General features: G+C 43.7%; 1 protein-coding gene across 4 annotated transcripts in view; it reads left to right on the top strand.

Moving 5' to 3' along the window:
* ADAMTS6 (ADAM metallopeptidase with thrombospondin type 1 motif 6) overlaps positions 1 to 23027 on the top strand; it is a 321368-nt gene that overhangs the window by 260598 nt on the left and 37743 nt on the right. For all 4 annotated transcript variants that reach the window (XM_075128498.1, XM_048850900.2, XM_048850901.2 and 1 more), the window contains one exon: positions 22067 to 22196. In XM_075128498.1, coding sequence (XP_074984599.1) covers positions 22067 to 22196 — 130 coding nt within the window. The remainder of the gene's footprint in view (positions 1 to 22066; positions 22197 to 23027) is intronic.

Below are 23027 nucleotides of genomic sequence, written 5' to 3'. Positions count from 1 at the left end.
CAACCACTTTACTGTTTGTTGTTATTAAACGAAGCAAAAGGCCTCATAAAATCAATAAAATAAAATATATCCTGTGAGTTTAAGGGATCCTGGGAAGTTCAGTGAGATTCGGTGGGTTTGGGGGTCTCTTTGGGAGTTTGGTGCTGGGGTGCAGTGAGATTCAGTGGGATTGGGGGGGTCTCTCTGGCATTTAGGGGAGCAGTGACATTTGGTGGGGTTTAGGGTCTCCAGGGTTTAAGGTGTCTGGGATTTGAGTAGGTATCTCTAGGATCTGGGGTCTCTCTGGGTCTAGGGGTCAGAGAATGCAATGACATTCTGTGGAGTTGGGGATTTCTCTGGGACCTGGGAGTACAGAGACTGAGTGGGGTTTGGGGTCTGTCTGGGAGGCACAGTGTGACCTTGGGGCTGGAGCCAGGGATAATCCCATCCCTGCTTCTCTCCACCTCAGTCCATCCTGGTTGGCCCAACTCAGGATCCTGTCCCTGAAAGGTGCTCTGAAGCCAGCAAGGAAGAGTCATTGCCTCCTGTGGCTCATCCTGTACTTTCCACAGCCTTTAGGCAGTGGAGCCAGGACTGGAGATCTCTCTAGGGATACAGGTAGGAGGGTGCAGTGTGATTCAGTGGTGCTAGAGGTCTCTCAGGGATCACCCAGCTGTGTTTACTGCCTTGCCAGTGGTGGAGATGCACCCTCACCCTGTTCTCTGCCAGAGGGTGGGAGGATGCTACTGGGCCTGACTGGCTGTCTGTTTGTGAGCTGGGAGTAAAGAAGTAAACAGAGCCAGGTGGGGTGGTGGCAGAGTCCTTCCCCTGCAAGTATGATAGACAGGCAGATGGGCCAATGATTGGATGGTGCCTGTGTCAATGGAGGAGCAAAGCCTTGAGCTAAGAGAAGCAGAAGCCCAAGGAGTTGTAGATGCAGCAGCTTTGGTAAAAGATCTTCACCCCTCAACCTGGCTCATTCTTTAAAAAAAATTTCCTGAGTCTGTGACCTCTTGTGCTCCTCCACCCCCCCATGAAACTTTAATCACTGATTGGGTGTCATCCACAGCTGATGAGCACCATGGTGCACAAATTCTGTGTTAACAAATTACTCAGCAAGAAAGAGGACTATTAGCATTAGTGCTTGGGTTGGTGTTATGAAACATGAGGCTCCCTGTGGAGGGAGTTAAGTGGAGGAGTGCAGGAGAAGTGCTCCTTCTGCTCAGGTGAGAATCTTGGGAGATTTGATTTCAATTGTGCATCTCTATTGTTCATATGTTGTATTTTAATGATTTAATATTTTAGTTAGAAAATACAGAGATTTCAAGTGAATCACTTTGCTTGCAGCTGAGCCCTTCAAACCTCAAGATCTTTTACTTAACTGTCAGGAATTGAGAGAAGAAAAGGAGTACTTATGGCACCTTAGAGACTAACAAATTTATTTGAGCATAAGCTTTCGTGAGCTACAGCTCACTTCATCGGATGCATTCAGTGGAAAATGTTAGTCTTTTCTTTTTGCGAATACAGACTAACACGGCTGCTACTCTGAAACCAGGAATTGAGAGAGTGAGAGTTGAGGAGATTAAGCTAATAATCATTTTCTTCCATCTCTCTTATGATAGTTGAGATTTCTTGATCCCTATAAAATAGTCAGAATCATATATGCGGACGTGAAAAAGGCTAACACAATCCTAGGATGCATCAGGCAAGATATTTCCAGTAGAGATAGGAAAATATTATTATCATTATACAAGGACTGGTGAGACCTCATCTGGAATACTGTGTGCAGTTCTATGTTTAAGAAAGATGAATTCAAAGTGGAAGCAGGGCAGAGTAGGGCTACTAGGATGATCAGAGGAATGCAGAATCTACTTTACGAGAGGAGACTTAAGGAGCTTGGCTTGTTTAGCCTAACCAAATGAAGGCTGAGGAGAGATATGATTGCTCTTTATAAATACATCAAAGGGATAAACACCAGGGAGGGAGAGGAGTTTTTTAAGCAAAGGGCTAGTGTTGGCACAAGAACAAATGGATATAATCTGGCTATCAAGAAGTTTAGGCTTGAAATTAGACAAAGATTTCTAACCATCAGGGGAATGAAGATCTGGAATAGCCTTACAAGGAGAATATTGGGGGCAAAACAACCTAACTTGTTTTAAGACCAAGCTTGATAAATTTATGAAGAGGATGATATTACCTGCAAGGGAATATGGCCCATCCTTCTCTGCTATAAGTAAATATTTCCAATGGCTGGAGATGGGACACTAGATGGGCAGGGCTCTGAGTTACTACAGAGAATTCTTTCCCAGGTGTCTGACTGGTGCATCTCACCCAGTGCTGAGGGTCTAATCAATTGCCTTATCTGAGGCTGGGAGGGAATTTTCCACCAGGTCAGATTGGCAGAGACCCTGGGAGGTTTTCACCCTTCTCTGCAACATGGGTCACTTGCTAGTTTAAATCATGATCTGAAGATTTCATTAATTCAGCCAGAGATTATGAGTGTATTACATGAGTGGGTGGGTGAGGTTCTGTACCTGCGATGTGCACGAGATCAGACTATATGATCACAATGGTCCCTTCTGGCCTTAAAGTCTATGTATCATAGAATCATAGAATATCAGGGTTGGAAGGTAGGTCAGTAGGTCATCTAGTTCAACCCCCTGCTCAAAAGCAGGACCCATGAGCAGTATCTGTAGGAGCACTCTTGTTATTGTTGTTATAGTTTTCAGGAGAATTAGATATAAGTTCTTCAGTACTAGAATGATGGAGTTGAAGACCAAAAAGCTGGGGTTTAAGAGATGCTTGTCATGCCTAGCTGTATTCTTGGCATCAGACGCACAAGCTAGATCTCTGGCATGCTTGCACAATGCTCATTCACCATCAAAATATTATATTTGCTTAACTCTCACAGTGCAAGCAAAGAAGGAGAGGAATAATAGGCCTCAGATAATTTTACTCCAAGAAGCTTTGTTAGTGAAGTCTTCTGGAACCAAGCAATGGCAGGTTTTGGATAAGCCTCCTACACCAGCATTGGCTTTGAATATGTCTGGAATGAAGAGAGTTAAGTCCTCCTCTTTGATGCTAAGCATCAAGGGAAGGATCCAAAGAGCAAGACTACTCAAGCTACTATGGTGTTGATGTCTGTTGCTAGAGCCAATCCACCAGAAAAGGATTGGACTGTTACCATGAGTAGAAGAGTAGAATAGAGGGGAACGATCACGTCCCTCGATCTGCTGGCAGTGTCCCTACTTATACATCCCAAAATGCCATTGGCCTTCTTGGCAACAAGGGCACACTGTTGACTCATATCCAATTCTCGTCCACTGTAACCCCTAGGTCCTTTTCTGCAGAACGGCTGCCTAGCCATTCGGTCCCTAGTCTGTAGCGGTGCATTGGATTCTTCCGTCCTAAGTGCAGGACTCTGCACTTGTCCTTGTTGAACCTCATCAGATTTCTTTTGGCCCAATCCTCTAATTTGTCTAGGTCCCTCTGTATCCTATCCCTCCCCTCCAGCATATCTACCTTTCCTCCCAGTTTAGTGTCATCTGCAAATTTGCTGAGGGTGCAATCCACACCATCCTCCAGATCATTTATGAAGATATTGAACAAAACCGGCCCCAGGACTGATGCTTGGGGCACTCCACTTGATACCGGCTGCCAACTAGACATGGAGCCATTGATCACTACCCGTTGAGCCTGACAATCTAGCCAGCTTTCTATCCACCTTATAGTCCATTCATCCACCCCATACTTCTTTAACTTGCTAACAAGAATACTGTGGGAGACCGTGTCAAAAGCTTTGCTAAAGTCAAGGAACAACACGTCCACTGCTTTCCCCTCATCCACAGAGCCAGTGATCTCGTCATAGAAGGCAATTAGATTAGTCAGGCATGACTTGCCCTTGGTGAATCCATGCTGACTGTTCCTGATCACTTTCCTCTCCTCTAAGTGCTTCAGCATTGATTCCTTGAGGACCTGCTCCATGATTTTTCCAGGGACTGAGGTGAGGCTGACTGGCCTGTATTCCCAGGATCCTCCTTCTTCCCTTTTTTAAAGATGGGCACCACATTAGCCTTTTTCCAGTCGTCCGGGACTTCCCCCGATCGCCATGAGTTTTCAAAGATAATGGCCAATGGCTCTGCAATCACTTCCGCCAACTCCTTTAGCACTCTCGGATGCAGCGCATCCGGACCCATGGACTTGTGCTCGTCCAGCTTTTCTAAATAGTCCCAAACCACTTCTTTCTCCACCGAGGGCTGGTCACCTCCTTCCCATGCTGTGCTGCCCAGTGCAGTAGTCTGGGAGCTGACCTTGTTCGTGAAGATACAGGAAAAAAAGCATTGAGTACATTAGCTTTTTCCACATCCTCGGTCACTAGGTTGCCTCCCTCATTCAGTAAGGGGCCCACACTTTCCTTGACTCTCTTCTTGTTGCTAACATACTGAAGAAACCCTTCTTGTTACTCTTAACATCTCTTGCTAGCTGCAACTCCAGGTGTTATTTGGCCTTCCTGATTTCACTCCTGCATGCCCAAGCAATATTTTTATACTCTTCCCTGGTCATTTGTCCAATCTTCCACTTCTTGTAAGCTTCTTTTTTATGCTTAAGATCTGCTAGGATTTCACCATTAAGCCAAGCTGGTCGCCTGCCATATTTACTATTCTTTCTACACATCGGGCTGGTTTGTCCTGTAACCTCAATAAGGATTCTTTAAAATACAGCCAACTCTCCTGGACTCCTTTCCCCCTCATGTTATTCTCCCAGGGGATCCTGCCCATCAGTTCCTGAGGGAGTCAAAGTCTGCTTTTCTGAAGTCCAGGGTCCGTATTCTGCTGCTCTCCTTTCTTCCCTGTGTCAGGATCATAGAATCATAGAATATAAGGGTTGGAAGGGACCCCAGAAGGTCATCTAGTCCAACCCCCTGCTCGAAGCAGGACCAATTCCCAGTTAAATCATCCCAGCCAGGGCTTTGTCAAGCCTGACCTTAAAAACCTCTAAGGAAGGAGATTCTACCACCTCCCTAGGTAACGTATTCCAGTGTTTCACCACCCTCTTAGTGAAAAAGTTTTTCCTAATATCCAATCTAAACCTCCCCCACTGCAACTTGAGACCATTACTCCTCGTTCTGTCATCTGCTACCATTGAGAACAGTCTAGAGCCATCCTCTTTGGAACCCCCTTTCAGGTAGTTGAAAGCAGCTATCAAATCCCCCCTCATTCTTCTCTTCTGCAGGCTAAACAATCCCAGCTCCCTCAGCCTCTCCTCATAAGTCATGTGTTCCAGACCCCTAATCATTTTTGTTGCCCTTCACTAGACTCTCTCCAATTTATCCACATCCTTCTTGAAGTGTGGGGCCCAAAACTGGACACAGTACTCCAGATGAGGCCTCACCAATGTCGAATAGAGGGGAACGATCACGTCCCTCGATCTGCTCGCTATGCCCCTACTTATACATCCCAAAATGCCATTGGCCTTCTTGGCAACAAGGGCACACTGCTGACTCATATCCAGCTTCTCGTCCACTGTCACCCCTAGGTCCTTTTCCGCAGAACTGCTGCCTAGCCATTCGGTCCCTAGTCTGTAGCTGTGCATTGGGTTCTTCCGTCCTAAGTGCAGGACCCTGCACTTATCCTTATTGAACCTCATCAGATTTCTTTTGGCCCAATCCTCCAATTTGTCTAGGTCCTTCTGTATCCTATCCCTCCCCTCCAGCATATCTACCACTCCTCCCAATTTAGTATCATCTGCAAATTTGCTGAGAGTGCAATCCACACCATCCTCCAGATCATTTATGAAGATATTGAACAAAACCGGCCCCAAGACCGACCCTTGGGGCACTCCACTTGATACCGGCTGCCAACTAGACATGGAGCCATTGATCACTACCCGTTGAGCCCGACAATCTAGCCAGCTTTCTACCCACCTTATAGTGCATTCTTCCAGCCCATACTTCCTTAACTTGCTGACAAGAATACTGTGGGAGACCGTGTCAAAAGCTTTGCTAAAGTCAAGAAACAATACATCCACTGCTTTCCCTTCATCCACAGAACCAGTAATCTCATCATAAAAGGCGATTAGATTAGTCAGGCATGACCTTCCCTTGGTGAATCCATGCTGGCTGTTCCTGATCACTTTCCTCTCATGCAAGTGCTTCAGGATTGATTCTTTGCGGACCTGCTCCATGATTTTTCCAGGGACTGAAGTGAGGCTGACTGGCCTGTAGTTCCCAGGATCCTCCTTCTTCCCTTTTTTAAAGATTGGCACTACATTAGCCTTTTTCCAGTCATCCGGGACTTCCCCCGTTCGCCACGAGTTTTCAAAGATAATGGCCAATGGCTCTGCAATCACAGCCGCCAATTCCTTCAGCACTCTCGGATGCAACTCGTCCGGCCCCATGGACTTGTGCACGTCCAGCTTTTCTAAATAGTCCCTAACCACCTCTATCTCCACAGAGGGCTGGCCATCTCTTCTCCATTTTGCGATGCCCAGCGCAGCAGTCTGGGAGCTGACCTTGTTAGTGAAAACAGAGGCAAAAAAAGCATTGAGTACATTAGCTTTTTCCACATCCTCTGTCACTAGGTTGCCTCCCTCATTCAGTAAGGGGCCCACACTTTCCTTGGCTTTCTTCTTGTTGCCAACATACCTGAAGAAACCCTTCTTGTTACTCTTGACATCTCTGGCAAACTGCAGCTCTAGGTGCGATTTGGCCCTCCTGATATCATTCCTACATGCCCGAGCAATATTTTTATACTCTTCCCTGGTCATATGTCCAACCTTCCACTTCTTGTAAGCCTCTTTTTTATGTTTAAGATCCGCTAGGATTTCACCATTAAGCCAAGCTGGTCGCCTGCCATATTTACTATTCTTTCGACTCATCGGGATGGTTTGTCCCTGTAACCTCAACAGGGATTCCTTGAAATACAGCCAGCTCTCCTGGACTCCTTTCCCCTTCAAGTTAGTCCCCCAGGGGATCCTGGCCATCCGTTCCCTGAGGGAGTCGAAGTCTGCTTTCCTGAAGTCCAGGGTTCGTATCCTGCTGCTTACCTTTCTTCCCTGCGTCAGGATCCTGAACTCAACCAACTCATGGTCACTGCCTCCCAGATTCCCATCCACTTTTGCTTCCCCCACTAATTCTACCCAGTTTGTGAGCAGCAGGTCAAGAAAAGCGCCCCCCCTAGTTGGCTCCTCTAGCACTTGCGCCAGGAAATTGTCCCCTACGCTTTCCAAAAACTTCCTGGATTGTCTATGCACCGCTGTATTGCTCTCCCAGCAGATATCAGGAAAATTAAAGTCACCCATGAGAATCAGGGCATGCGATCTAGTAGCTTCCGTGAGCTGCCGGAAGAAAGCCTCATCTACCTCATCCCCCTGGTCCGGTGGTCTATAGCAGACTCCCACCACTACATCACTCTTGTTGCATCCTGAACTCGACCATCTCACAGTCACTACCTCCCAGGTTCCCATCCACTTTTGCTTCCCCTACTAATTCTTCCTTGTTTGTGAGCAGCAGGTCAAGAAGAGCTCTGCCCCTAGTTGGTTCCTCCAGCACTTGCACCGGAAATTGTCCCCTACACTTTCCAAAAGCTTCCTGGATTGTTTGTGAACTGCTGTATTGCTCTCCCAGCAGATATCAGGGTGATTGAAGTCTCCCATGAGAACCAGGGCCTGCGATCTAGTAACTGCCGTGAGTTGCCGGAAGAAAGCCTCGTCCACCTCATCCCCCTGGTCCAGTGATCTATAGCAGACTCCCACCACGACATCACCCTTTTTGCTCACACTTCTAAACTTAATCCAGGTTTCAGAGGAACAGCCGTGTTAGTCTGTATTTGCAAAAAGAAAAGGAGTACTTGTGGCACCTTAGAGACTAACCAATTTATTTGAGCATGAGCTTTCGTGAGCTACAGCTCACTTCATCAGATGTGTACCGTGGAAACTGCAGCAGACTTTATATACACATCTCTGTGTGTATATAAAGTCTGCTGCAGTTTCCACGGTACACATCTGATGAAGTGAGCTGTAGCTCACGAAAGCTCATGCTCAAATAAACTTAATCCAGAGACTCTCAGGTTTTTCTGCAGTTTCATACTTGAGCTCTGAGCAGTCATACTGCTCCCTTACATACAATACAACTCCTCCACCTTTTCTGCCCTGCCTGTCCTTCCTGAACAGTTTATATCCATCCATGACAGTACTCCAATCATGTGAGTTATCCCACCAGGTCCCTGTTGTTCCAATCACATCGTAATTCCTTGACTGTGCCAGGACTTCCAGTTCTCCCTGCTTGTTTCCCAGGCTTCTTGCATTTGTGTATAGGCACTTGAGATAACTCGGTGATCGTCCCTCTTTCTCAGTATGAGGCAGGAGCCCTGCCCTCTCGCATGCTCCTGCTCATGCTTCCTCCCGGTATCCCACTTCCCCACTTACCTCAGGGCTTTGGTCTCCATTCCCCGGTGAACCTAGTTTAAAGCCCTCCTCACTAGGTTAGCCAGCCTGCTTGCGAAGATGCTCTTCCCTCTCTTCATTAGGTGGAGCCTGTCTCTGCCTAGCACTCCTCCTTCTTGGAACACCATCCGATGGTCAAAGAATCCAAAGCCTTCTCTCCGACACCACCTGCGTAGCCATTCGTTGACTTCCACGATTCGACGGTCTCTACCCAGGCTTTTTCCTTCCACAGGGAGGATGGACGAGAAGACCATTTGGACCTCAGACTCCTTTATCCTACTTCCCAGAGCCACGTAGTCTTCAGTGATCCGCTCAAGGTCATTCTTGGCAGTATCATTGGTGCCCACGTGGAGAAGCAGGAAGAGGTAGCGATCCGAGGGCTTGATGAGTCTCGATAGTCTCTCTGTCACATTGTGAATCCTAGCTCCTGGCAAGCAGCAGACTTCTTGGTTTTCCTGGTCAGGGTGGCAGATAGATGACTCAGTCCCCCTGAGGAGAGAGTCCCCGACCACCACCACCCGCCTCCTTCTCTTGGGAGCGGTGGTCGTGGAACCCCAACCCCTTTGCTAATAGCATTGATGGACCTATCCTCCATGAATTTATCTCTTTCTTTTTTGACCCCTGTTATAGTCCTGGCCTTCACAACATCCTCTGGTAAAGAGTTTCACAGGTTGTGTGAAGAAATACTTCCTTTTGTTCTGCCAAAGAAGGAATTAATAACTGTCTCAACGTCACTGTGAACAACAGCAAAACAGAAGAAGAAGGTCATTTAAACCTTGTAATAAAAAGAAGTCTGCGACTTCAACACATTCTGTGCCTAATTCAGGGTCACAGATTTACCGTAAGGTCAGAGAGCTGTAAACCATTCTCGTTAGACACTTCTCCTCCTGCGTTTGGGGACCACATAGCCCACTTTTATCACCCATGGCAATCAATAACTTTGGACAGGTGGATTCTAGATATTAGCAGTTATTTAATACAGTTCAAGTCCCCATATCCTCCCAACCCCCTCTCCCATTGACCTTGTCAGGGATACAGCTCAAAAGAACTTGCTGATTGCCAAGGTTCTTTCTCTTTTAGAGTCGGGAACAAGAGAGGAGGTACCTCATGAGTACAGGGGGTATGGGGGGGTGTTCATTTGTGTTATTTTCTGATTCTGAAAAAAAATGGGGGCCTTCACCCCATCTTGGATCTCAGAAAATTATGTTTATAAAAAAGTTCTATTTCTGCATGTTATCTCTAGTTTCTGTAATCCCTTCTCTTTTGCCTCAGGATTGGTTTGCAGCTCTGAATTTGAAAGATGCTTATTTCCATATTTCAAACAAGCCATGTCATCAGAAATATCTGTGTTTTATGGTAGGAGAAGATCATTTTCAGTACAGGGTCCTCCCTTTTGGCCTGTCAACTGCACTGAGAGTGTTTACAAAATGTCTTTTAGTAGCAGCAGCATATCTCAGAAAACAAGGAATATTTGTGTAGCCTTACATAGACAATTGGTTAACAAAGGCATTATCAGTGGAAAAGAGCCTGATAGGTATAAATCAGATGTTTACTTTTTGCCAGTCTGAGGTTATATATAAATTGGGAAAAATCACTCCTGAGTCCAATGCTGAGAATTGTAGGCCAGGCCTTTCCTCCATAAGGTCCTCCATACTTCTGCAATTTGAGGTCTCCAAAACAGAGAGTATTCTTTTTTCTAAGGTTAATGAATCTTCTAATATCAACCATGTCAGTTACTCCATATGTTTGTCTTTAGATGAGAGCTGCAGCACTATTATTGAGAAATTACAAACTGGGGTGGACAATATGCATTGAAAACTAATAAGCCACAGCAGGTATTATCTGCTCTGTGGTGGTGGACACAGGGTCAAAATGTAATGAAGGGAATACCGTTAAATCTCCGGTTTCAGAGTAGCAACCGTGTTCGTCTGTATATGCAAAAAGAAAAGGAGGACTTGTGGCACCTTAGAGACTAACAAATTTATTTGAGCATAAGCTTTCGTGAGCTACAGCTCACTTCATCGGATGCATTCAGTGGAAAATACAGTGGGGAGATTTATATACACAGAGAACATGAAACAATGGGTGTTACCATACACACTGTAATGAGAGTGATCAGGTAAGGTGAGCTATTACCAGCAGGAGAGTGGGGGTGGGGGGGGACCTTTTGTAGTGATAATCAAGATGGGCCATTTCCAGCTGTTGACAAGATCAGCTGAGGAACAGCGTGGGGGGGGGAGGGGTAGAATAAACATGTGCTATCTGGAATAGTTACCTCAGATGCATCCACTCTGGGATAGGTGCCCTAAAATCTGAATGGTTACATGGATTGCTTTGAAATTTGATGTATCTCATGGGGACAGGGGATAGCATTAGTGATCCAAATTTGGGGTAATTTGAGCAAGGCATTTCTGAGTTACGTGTCTCCCCAGAACAGTTTCTTTGTGCTATCTTTTACTGTTAAACCAAGAGAATCACAGACCTCAATGAGATTGATGGCTATGCACTCATCCTTCAATTAACATAACTAAGCATAAGTTAATTACAATCCTCCACTTAAGACAAAAGGAGTTTTGGACTGAGAGGTTGGAGATTTCTACAATTTGTGAGGCTTGGGTTGCAATTTTATTTTGGGGGGAATATACTCAATGTCTTTGGGAAAACAAATTAGACATGTGGATGCTTCCTGGAGGGGAGAAGCATTAGGGGGCAGAGGATGGGAGGAATAGGTAGACAGGGGTTAGTGACTGCAGCAAGGCAATGGCAACTATGGGGAGGAGGATAAATGGGAGTGGGTCGTAGGGGAGGGAAGATAGGTTAGTAGCTCAGGTGAGAAAGTGTTGAGGGTTAGAGGGAGTATATGGATAGGACACTGGGAAGGGGGACATGGGGGTGAGGAGTCGGGAGACTGTGGGAGAAAAGGGGTAGGGGCACTTCTTAGCCCAACATGCTCCCTTCCTGTTTGGGCCCAGATCTGGGGAGCCCCTGCAGAGGGTCTGAGTCCCCCACCATGCTTCCACATGTGAGCTGGCATATGGGGGCCTTGCCCCTCTGGGGGTGTCTAATGCCTCCCCATGTGTGTACCAGGATCAGTGCTCATCTACCCCACCCTCTGCCCTTGTGTGAGCTGGGTTCTGGAGAAGGGCTTGCCCGTTTGGGAAGGCCTGAGGCCCTTCCCTGCCCCCAATATGATCCAGAATCTGAGAAATTCCTGACCCTGTGGGTGGGGAGCTAAGAACAGACATACTTCATACATATCACAGGATCTAAAGTACTCAGATGGGGATGGGAACACCCACTGAGTGAATGGAGCAGTTCACATGTCTCAGAGCTATTGTTTCTGGTTTTATTCATCTCCACGGGGTATTCTCATTCAGATGATAACACCCCATTGAGATGAACGGGCCACTTCACTTCTTTCAGAGCCTCCTTTGCAGAAGATGGATGTGCAGGGAAGTCCTTTTACTCCTCCATCTCTCTGTCCTTCCTATTTAAAGGATGATATTTTAAATGTGCTGATATTCACATGCTTGCATGGCTTTTCTTGAAATTTGCTATGCATTGTTGGGGTGCAGAGAAGGGCTGGTGAGATAAATTTGGTGTCATTTGAGTCAGGGGTTCTGAAGACAAGCTCCAAAAAAAAAAAAAATAGCCATTTTTCAAAAAGTTTCTAGGTGGGTTTTTTTTTAACTGAATTAGAGATCAAACTATTGCTGTGATGCAGGTTGAAATGGTCTCAGTCAGTTAATTTTTACCCAAGGTAGTGCATGGCACCCACTAAATCTTTGGAGGAGCCAAATTGTGAATGGTAATTAAGAACATATTCACTCTTTTGCTTGTGTAGGTATGCAGTGTGAAAGGATTATAGTGCAATGCACCAATAAAGAAAAAACATTAAGAGGGTTTCTATGCAATCACTTCATGCATGCATGGGTAGTTTGAGTGAATGTGCTGACGCCATTGCCCTTGATGAAAAAGCCACCACTGATTTTTCTAATCCGAACCTTTGTACACCTGTGCAATAAAGATTTAATATCTCATGTTGCTTAATATAACTTGTTTTTATTTTATGGGGAGATTTACTGTGAACACAGCAGAATACTCAGCAGCCAGTCTAATTAATATTTTTATTATAATAGGTAAGAAAGAGCCAGAGAACTTTGTATGTGAGGGTGGGAATGGGAATGGGGGGACAGGGAAAGGGGTTGCAGCTGTGGAGGGGGTGGGAAACAATAGTGGGTGGTAGCCAAGCCTTTTTGAGAAAAATCTGTATTTTACTGGCCTGGGACGGAGGTGGATGCAAGTGGCTGCTTCCTGATCTTGCATCAGACTACTGTGATGTTTTCAAAGACAGAGTGCAGCGGTTTGGAACTGACAGAGTAGGCACCTCAACCACTAAGGGAAAAGAAATATGTGTGCTGCTAGGTTTGCCATCATGTGAATTCTGGGTGATTCCTGGATCATAAGGTTGCAGAAGCTTGTGGGAGAGCAAGCAGTACACTGTGACAAAGGGATTGTTAACTACAGTCTGATTTGGGTGGAGAGATGTTGCACACTGTGCAGCATCTAACCGATGACTTGAATGAGCTGCCGGACATTGTGGTGATTCATGCTGGTGGAAATAATCTGAGCCTTTTTCCTGGTGTGCACATAGAATGATAGAGATTTGAACTGGAGGAGACCGAGAGAGGTCATTGTGTGTTTACCCCACACAAAGCCTGAATAAATTAAAAGGGTCAATTAAGTCTGTGACAGGTGGCACCTGGAGGAGAGTCAAGGCTGATAAGCTCTGATCCACGATGAAGCCCAGTGGGGCAAGGGGCAGGCTAAGCTGCTATAAAACCAGGAAATAGAGAGTAAGAAGACAACTGCAGCACAGAAGTCCTTCAGTCACTGTCTGTCTTAGAGAGGAAAAAGAGGAAACCAGGGGAGAAGAGAAGCCCAGGGACCCAGGCCCTGTGTGGAGGGCATACCCAGAGGAGGCTGAAGAAGGAACCTGATAGCAGTGAAGCAGGCAGCAGCCCAGGGCAGCAGCAAGATTTGAGACAGTGAAGACCTTGGCAGCTGGTGTAGCGTTCCGGGGCTGGAACCTGGAGAAGTGGGTGGGCCCAGGTTCCTCTACCATCCACTGGGGAAGTGGCACAGACTAGGCTGTGGAGCAAAGGGACTGCCTGAGACAGTTTGTCCAGTTGGACTTTGATACTGCCCTGGAAGGGAAAACTATAGTGACCTGGCCAGAGGTTAAGTCACAAAGAAGGTGCACCCTGGATGATGAAGAAGGATGATTGTGCGCTAATCCCCAAATGAGCCAGAAGGAGAAACCACAGAAGTGGGTAACAAACCCCATGATAGTCATCTAGTCCAGTCCCCTGCTCTGAGGCAGGACTAAATATTATATAGGCCATCACTAATAGGTGTTTGGAAATTTTTAAAAACAGGTTAGACGGTGACAAGAGATTTCACAACCTCTGTAGGTAACTTTTTCTGGTGCTTAACTATCTTTACAGTTAGGAAGCTTTTCTATAAAGTCTAACTCAAATCTCCCTTGCTGTAATTTAAGCCCATTGCTTCTTGTCCTATCCTCAGTGGATAAGGAGAAGAATTTATCACCCTTCTCTTTATAACAACCTTTTATGTACTTGAAGACTGTTATCATGTCTCCCCTCAGTCTTCTCTTCTCCAGACTATACAAACCCATTTTTTTCAATATTCCCTCATGGATCATGTTTTCTAGACGTTTAATAATTTTTGTTGCTCTCTTCTAGACTTTCTCCAATTTGTCCACATCTTTCCTGAAGTGTGATGCCCAGAACTTCACACCATACTTCAGCTGAAGCCTTATCAATGCAGAGCAGAGTGGAAGAATTATTTCTCATGTCTCTCTTGCACTTGAGCTAATATATCCCAGAATTATGTTTGCTTTTTTTCAACACTATTACATTGTTGACTCATATTTAGTTTATGATCCACTATAACCCCCAGATCCTTTTCTGCAGTTTTCCTTCCTAAATAGTCATTTCCCATTTTTAATTTGTGCAATTGATTATTCCTTCCTAAGTGTAATACAGTACACTGCATTTCTCTTTATTGCATTTCATCCTATTAATTTCAGACCATTTCTCCAGTTTGTCAGATCACTTTGAATTCTAATACTGTCTTCCAAAGCACTTGCAACCCCTCCCAATTTGGTATTGTCTTCAAATTTTAAAAGTATATCCTCTATGCCATTATCCAAATCATTTATGAAGATATTGAATAGAACCAGACCCAGGAGAGATCCAGGCTGTACCCTACTTGACTGACTGTGAACCATTGATAACTACCCTCTGAGTACACTTTCACAACCAGTTGTGAACCCTCTTTATAGTAGATTCGTTTAAGCTATATTTCCCTAGTTAGCTTATGAGAATGTCATGTGAGACAGTATCAAAAGCCCTCACTAAAGTCAATGTATATCACATCTACTGCTTCCCTCCCTGTCCCCAAAATGTGTAACCCTGTCAAAGAAGATTAGGTTGGTATGACATGATTTGCTCTTGACAAATCCATGTTGACTGTTACTTACCTTATTATCATCTAAGTGCTTACAAATTGATTGTTTGATTATTTGTTCCATTATCTTTCTGGGTGCCAAAGTTAAGCTGACTGCTCTATAATTCCCTGGGTTGTCCTTATTCCCCTTTGAATAGATAGTTAATATAGTTGCTCTTTTCAGTCCTTTGGGATCTCTCCCATCCTCCATAAGCTCTGAAAGAAAATCGCTAATGGCTCAGAGATCTCTTCATACTGTTCCTTAAGTATTCTAAAATATCTTTCATCAGGCCCTACTGACTGGAAGACATCTAATGCGTCTAAGTAATGCTTAACTTGTTCTTTCCCTATTTTAGCCTCCAATCCTACTTCATTTACATAGATGTTCGCTACGTTACCTTTTTTGTGAAAATTGAAACAAAAAGGGTATTTAATACTTGCTGCGTTTTCTGTATCTCATACAGTGTATGAGAGCAGATTTGGACCGCATCATAGAGTTGTGTCCAGGAGCTGTGATAGTTTTCTCTGAATTGGCTGGGGTGGGGGAGGGGAAGGAAGGGAGCAAGCGAATGAGTTCTATGGGAATCTCTTTTGTACCTAACTCTAACCAGGATATACTGTAATGGTGTGTATAAGGATTTTTTTCTTCCGCTTGGCATCCATCTTTGAAACCTTGTGGTGGATGTGGGGATGGAGAGTGGGCTTGGGGAGAGGTAGGGAGTGAGCTCTATGGGAATCTCTTGTGTACCACCCTCAACCCAGGCTAAACACACCCCTTAGCCTGTGATATCCTCCTCCATAACAATAATGTTATTGCTCATAACCCAGAAATCCTGCCCTAACAAACCAAAGATTAACTGTATGTCAATCACAATAATAAACATGAGGGTTGATTATTACCAGGCTGTGGATCAGTGCCCTGGCCCTGCTTTGCTGTCTCTCCATGCTTGTCCTTGTATCCATCCCCAAAGAGGTCCTCAGAAAAAGGGCCCAGAACATCCTAACCCATGCTGCTGAGTGGGCTTATTTGGGGCTTGAAAGTCTGCATGCTGGGGGGTACACATTTTCAGATGGTAGGATAGGGCTGAGCTGGATTGAGTTGCAGAAACAGAGCAGGCCACGTGGCAAAAGAAAGGTTAAACTTTGAACAAGGATATATAAACAGCAGGTAACTTCCAGTCCATAGAGAAGAAATGGGAGTGGGTGGGGAATGAGAAGGCTGAAAGGCTGAAGGATACAGGGACAAGGAATTGTGGAAATGACGGTGGAGGCCAGTGTAGACTTGAGGGCAAGTCACCGCATCGTTACATTCACCATGTCACAAAGTGAGTGGGTAGAATGGCAGGGCATAGTCAACACTTGTTCTTATCCGCACTCCTAGGTGAGCGCACTGGCTCAATTTCAGCACACTCCTGGATGCACATCTAAAGGTGTTGACTGAGGATGCTGGGGCAAAAACCTGTGGCTCGACATGCAGAAAACTGGAAGTGTAGATATAGTTGCCCTTTGTTCCAGGCACTTCATGTGAGTCAAGTTATAGGAGGGGAGAAAATAACAGCAGTAGAAATGTTTGTATACCGGGAGTGAAGATTTCAGGGAGTTGCATTCCCTGCTTGTGGGGGGAGGGGGCTAAGTACAGTAGTGAGAAGGGGGCCAAGTTGGAGGGAGGAACACAGTGAATGGGTCAGGGGCATGGCAGGGCTGGTGGGGCCCAGCTAATGTGGGGAGAGGGGAGCTGGCTGGCTCAGTATTGAAATTGTGGAACACTATATGTACAACTCTCTAAATGACTAGCTCCTACCAACAACATACTTTACAAAAACAAGGAAATTCAATGACAGAAAACTACATTAATGCATGGTTAAAGTTGCTTGGTGGGATGTCATTCCCTTTGCAGAACACTGAACTGAGCAAAACTCAAACTACTGAAAACCAGGAAATGCACAATTAAGATTGTCCATGCAAGCTTAACTCTGCCATCTTTCAGCAGTGCCCCAATATGCCCCATTAACACACAGTTTTCTCTGCCAACCATACAGTTGCTGAAAAGTACAATCTCTTTGCCTCCTTTTACAATCCACTCACTCTTACCCACACAACTCTACCTAACACTATTAAAAGATAGCAGGTTGGGGGTGGGGAGGTTGCCCACACAACCCACCAAGCAACCTTAACTTGTGTTAACTTAGGTTTTTGCCACTAAATTGCGTATCAGCATGTTAGAATTGAGAGCAATCAATCAGGCCTTAAGATCATTTCTGCCTCAGCTCAGACACAGTGTCAGGTGGAAACAGACAATATGACAGCATTATATTATCTGAACAAACAAGGGGGAGCGCATTCTTTGCAATAGTACAGAGAAGCGACTCCTTCAGTCTTTAGGAGTGGTGTATAAGTACACCAAGTAGCAATACATGAATCAGAGGAACACAATGTACAGGCAGTCCAGCTGAGTCCATCAACCTCTCAAATACAGAAGCAGTTTCTGAAGAAGGAAATGGCAGCAGAGCTTTTTAGTTCGTGGGGATATCCTGTAATGACTTTTTTGCATCTTGCAGCAGCTGGAAGAGTTGGAGCTTTTGTCTGAGGGCAGGCAGAGACAAGGACTCGATATCAGATGCATTCTGATGAATTGGGGCCAGAGTCTCATGTGTGCATTCCCTCCATTTCCCCTGATTTAAAGAGTGATAAAATAAGATAAGGCCAGAATGATTTTGTTAGCGCTGGCCTGGGCCAGGCAGCAGTGGTATCCAAATATAGTTCATTTGTCCAAGGTATTATACAAACTCCTACCATTAGTGTTGGACTTGTTGTCACAACAAGGAGTGGTGAATCACCCAGACCTTTGGTCTCTTTTCCTCACAACTTGGAGGATAGGATTCTGGGATTGTTAGAACAGTCTTGTTCTTTAGAGTTGAAAAATGTACTGATGAATTTAAGGGAAGAATCAACATGCAAATACTATGTTACAAACAGAAAAGATTTTTATTGTGGATTTCCATTTATGAGGTGGATCCATTTACTGCACCCATTAGCTGTAAATTGGAATATCTATTATATCTAAAAAGGTCGGTTTCTCCCTGTCATCTATAAAGATCCATCTTTCTGCAATATCAGCATACCATGTCTCTCTGGATAGTAAATCAATTTTTACTTATGATATAGTTAAAAGGTTTTTAAAAGGTCTTAACAATCTATATCCTCCAGTCAGATATCCTGTACCACTTGGGATTTGACTTTAGTGCTTGTTCAATTAATATAACAACCATTTTGACCTATGCAGAGCTATATATTTTTCCATTTATAGATTAAGACAGTATTCTTAATACTTGTCACCTCGGAAAGGCATATGAGTGAATTACAAGCCTTAATAGCAGACCTACCATCTACTGTATTTCATAAAGATAAAGTAGTATTATGCACTCATCCAAGGTTCTTACCCACAGCGATATCCAATATTCATAAAAATCAATCTATAATTTTATCCCAAATCTCACATTTAGGTTGGTGGTGTTAGATTATGTACGATATATGTTAGGAGTGCATTAGCCTATATAGACAGAACTAAGCATTTCAGACAATCTCCTAACTTGTTTACCTTTTATAAAGAGAGGAACAAAGGTAGGTCTGTACGAGTGCAAACACTTTCCAGATGGGTTAGACTATGTATTAAAGAGGCTTGTGGTTTAAAGGATATCCCTTTTCCTAGGGAGTTAGTGCACATCCTACCAGGGCTAAAGCAGCTTCTATTGCATTCTTCAGACACATTCCTTTAATAGAAATTTGTAGAATGGCAACAAGAAGTACAATACATACTTTCACTAAGCACTACTTATTAGACTTAGAACCTAGGTTAGATGCAAAAGTTTGCAAGGCAGTCCTGCAATCATTATTTAGTTAGGACTCTGTTTTTTCCCACCCTCATGGGTCAGAATTACTTTACTTATTAGGCCACCCTATGGGTGGGAATATGCAGAGGACACTCAAAATAGAAATCAGGGTTACTTACTTGTAACTGGAGTTCTTTGAGATGGACTCTGCATATTCACACTCACCGCCACCTTCCACACTTCTTCAGAGACCTACTTATCAAAGGGCCTGGGGTCTCTGGATAAGGAACTGAGGTGGCTGGAGTGCCACACCCCTTTTATACTCTTGCTGTGGAACATTTGCTAAGAGAAGGAGAGAGGGAGATGTGTGAATGCGCCAACTGGTGCTGCTAGTTTGAGTTCTACCATTCAGGCTGCACCAGTCAGAGCATCCCATGAATGCAGATATGTAGAGACCATCTTGAAGAACTCCAGTTACAGGTAAGTAACCTTCATTTTTTTAGTGCTGAGAATGGAGATCTTGCAAAGTGACAGTGTGATGGCCTTGTTGTCTAATGGAGGAAAGTCTGAAAAGAGAATTATCCATCCTCAAATACTACTTATGGCTGGGGGATGAATCTCCTTTAGCTCAAGTGGTGAAGCTGCTGCTTTGTGACCTGAGACTTTAGTTCTAGTCCCAACTGGGAGAGATTGTTCTGAGCACAGTAAAACAAAATGTTTTCAACATGCCTGCAAGAGATTTGGTGGCTGAAGATTATTCAGAACCAGTCCCTGCTGTTCGTTTGGACAGGTTTATGTAGTCATATGTAAGATCTGACAGGACAGGTTTACCTACTCAGTTTAATCACACAGATATATTGGTCTAATGTTGTAGAGCACAGATACATGTCTAAAGATATAGCATATGGAGGTATCTGACCTGGCACGCTGAGGATCTTGGATTAATGGTGAGAGTGGGCACCAAGTATGCCTGGTGCTAAAACATGTCTTTTTTCTAAATAAAGCTGAATTTTAAAAAGAATCTTGATGTTTATAGTCAACCTGAGTGTCTGCCATATTTGACTGGATTTACTGAGTAACAATGGCAACATTTGAAAGGTAAGTTGTTTAACTGGTTTAAAGCAGGCAAAAGGTTAAGAAAACATGAAGAAAATCTTTTAAAACTTAGTTATATGGCCTTTGGGTCCTTGCAGACCATAAATAATGCTTTCTGAAATGTATCCTTCTGACTACCCTGAGGGCTAGTAGGCCTCAAAGGTTGGTGGGTCTGATGGGTTTTCCTTTCAGCTTCCTGAATCTAATGTATGTGAAAGGGGGTTGGCCAGAGCTCACCCAGCTTAAGTAAAATAACCACAAGAAAAAGGTGTGAAAATAAATCTGATAGTGTTTTGATGACTGTTGTGCAGTTCAGAAAAAAGTATTAGATGCCTAGCATTTGAGGTGAAAGTTTCTCATATTATCATGTTTCAGATTAATTCACTTAACATGGGATCCCACATTCTAAATGCCATCACACAGAAACAGTCGGTGGACTTTACGGAGCAATTGGAGAGTGATGAACTGAAGCTGTTGTTTAAGAGGATATTGTTACTATGATTTTTTTTCTCCTGCAAGAGAATTTAGCATTCCTGGATATTCTTAGTTTTAAAAAATGTAACTAAATTAAAGTTCTTGTTGAAACACCACCATATACCTCTGTGCAGACTGGCTAATTCCTAAAGTTTTATATAAGCTAGCGGTTCTCAATCTTTTTTTTCTGAGCCCCCCCCCCCCCAATATGCTATAAAAATCCCATAGCCCACCTGCACCACAACTGATTTTCAGTAGATTAAAAGCCAGGGCCAGCATTAGGAGGTAGCAATCTGAGCAGTTGCCTAGGACCTCATACCACAGGGGGCCCCACAAAGCTAAGTTACTCAGGCTATGTCTTCAGCCCTGGGCAGGGTGGCTCATGATTCGGCTTTCTGCCCTGGGTCCCAGTGAGTCTAATGCTGGCCCTAGTCTCTGGTTTATGTTGGTGGCTCCCCTGAAACCTGCTCCTGGCTCCCCAAGGGTTCTCAGACATCTAGTTGAGAACCAGTGATATATGGCACATCTAGGTCCTTCATTTTACCGCTGTTAAAATCTATCTCATACAAAACCCAAGTCTTCAAAAGGAAAGGAGCATGTAAAAGTGTAGTGACTGAGATTTTCTCATTGAAATAAAATTTGGCTGATATGTTAAAGCCAGGTTGTGTTAATTCTTATTTGTTTTTAGACATGTCACAATGCAGAACAAGTAAACCCCAAAACCATTATCTCTGCTTTTTTTCCATAAGGTTTTTGCATGAAACTCCTCCCAGTCCTGCAACCCTTACTCATGCACACAAACATATCCCCTATATTTCAATGAGAAATTAACTTGTGAAAAAGAATTACTTATGAGTATGCGTTGCAATCAGGCCTTCTTTTTGCTCAAGTAAACAGACCAAGATTGATCTGAAAAAAGGAAGAGGGGTGCATATTGCATGCAAATTCCAATGATAAGTATACTAGATTTATACCAATACTCTAAACTACAGGATTATTATGTGTAAGTGATTCTTCAGTCCCAACGTCTTAATTTAAATCACATGGAATTCTGGTGTTTAAGTGACAGATTCCTATTCTCTTAAAATGTTGCCATTGAGCAACAACCTATCATTATGTTTTAGTGAGTGACAATCAGTTCTGTAGGACATGTTGCTGGTTAACATAATTAAAGAGGAGCAGGAAGTGCCAGACACAGTGAACACTCAAAAAGACAAGCTGTGTCAATGAGAATTAATAATGGTTTATAATTTAAATGAACATAATGCTTATGTGATGTAATGTGCAAAAATGAGACCCTGAATCTCACACTATTGCTCTTTTATTTAAAACAAAAGCATAAAAACAATAATTTTGCACTGAAATGTGACCATATTCTGTCTAATGTTATTTTGTTTGGAAACTGGGGGGGGGGTTTTGCTGGAGAGGGAATAGATGGGAAATAGATTTTGTGCCATATGTAAATAAAATATTTGTTACTAAATCTACAAATATATATGCTCTTTTCTTAGAAAACAACAGTAATTTAAAATTCTCTTTACAGTGCGGTTGCCTAAAATTACAGTAAATTGAAAGCTTTCTGCAGGAGCATTCAGTCAATGGGTCCTTTCACTTTTTTAGCTTTAGGAACATTGATTACAAATAGGTGAAAGATACTTTTATTCAGCAGAAAGATGCATTTACTGTTAAGTAATGGGGTCCAACTTATTTTCAAGGAATACAGAAACAAGAGGTGGTGTGTAAAAGGCTGGATGATAACTCCATTGTACAGAACAACTACTGTGATCCAGACAGTAAACCACCAGAAAACCAAAGAGCCTGCAACACTGAGCCTTGCCCGCCCGAGTAAGTACTATGGACAAATGGTAATTTATCAATTAACTGTCAAGGCAATCATTTTTTTTTATATAGAAAAATCTGTGAAATATTTACTTTTGGTGAAACGTGGTATAAAATACAATTTCCTGGTCTTGTCTTAGGATCCCATATTATCATGCAGGAGACCTGGGTTCAATTTCTGGTGCTGGCTTCTTGCTTTTCAGGCCAGAAGAAGCTGGGTGAATGGTGGAGGCACTACACTCTGACCTAGATGGGGCCCTTGTTTGATTAATGAGCAGCATTAATAAGCATATAGAAAAAATCTGTGAAGTCCAGTCTCCGTTGGACAGAAAGATGGTATTGAATCAGTTTCTTGAAGGTTGAATGTCGAGTATGGGGAGGGATGCTGAGAATAGAAATGAGGGACATCCTTAAGGCGCCAACATTGGCACAGAGGAATTTTAAGGTGAGAGGGAGAATTAACAGTCAATGCCTTTATAATAATTCTTTCCAGTTAAAAGGTTCAGTAGATATTTACATTATGAGCTAAGAGCTTGCTGTATTTTCAAATTGTATCAAGTTAAAATTTGTGATAAGATTTTCAAATATGATGCAATCTATACATAAACTTTTAGGTTGGCCCTGCTATCTACTGGTAGGGTGACCAGATTGCAAGTGAGAAAAATTGGGGCAGTGGGTAGGCGATAATAGGCGCCTATATAAGACAAAGTCCCAAATATCGGGACAATCCCTATAAAATCGGGACACGTGGTCACCCAATCTATTGGTAACTTTTTTATCAAGTGACCTTTACTGACCAACGTATGGAATGACATTAACAAGATTTGGACTGCTTGG

Source organism: Caretta caretta, chromosome 5 (assembly GCF_965140235.1).
Source record: "Caretta caretta isolate rCarCar2 chromosome 5, rCarCar1.hap1, whole genome shotgun sequence".
In the NCBI taxonomy this organism is placed as follows: domain Eukaryota; kingdom Metazoa; phylum Chordata; order Testudines; family Cheloniidae; genus Caretta; species Caretta caretta.
The sequence above is the reverse complement of the archived record's forward strand: the minus strand, read 5'-3'. Positions and strand labels throughout refer to the sequence as shown.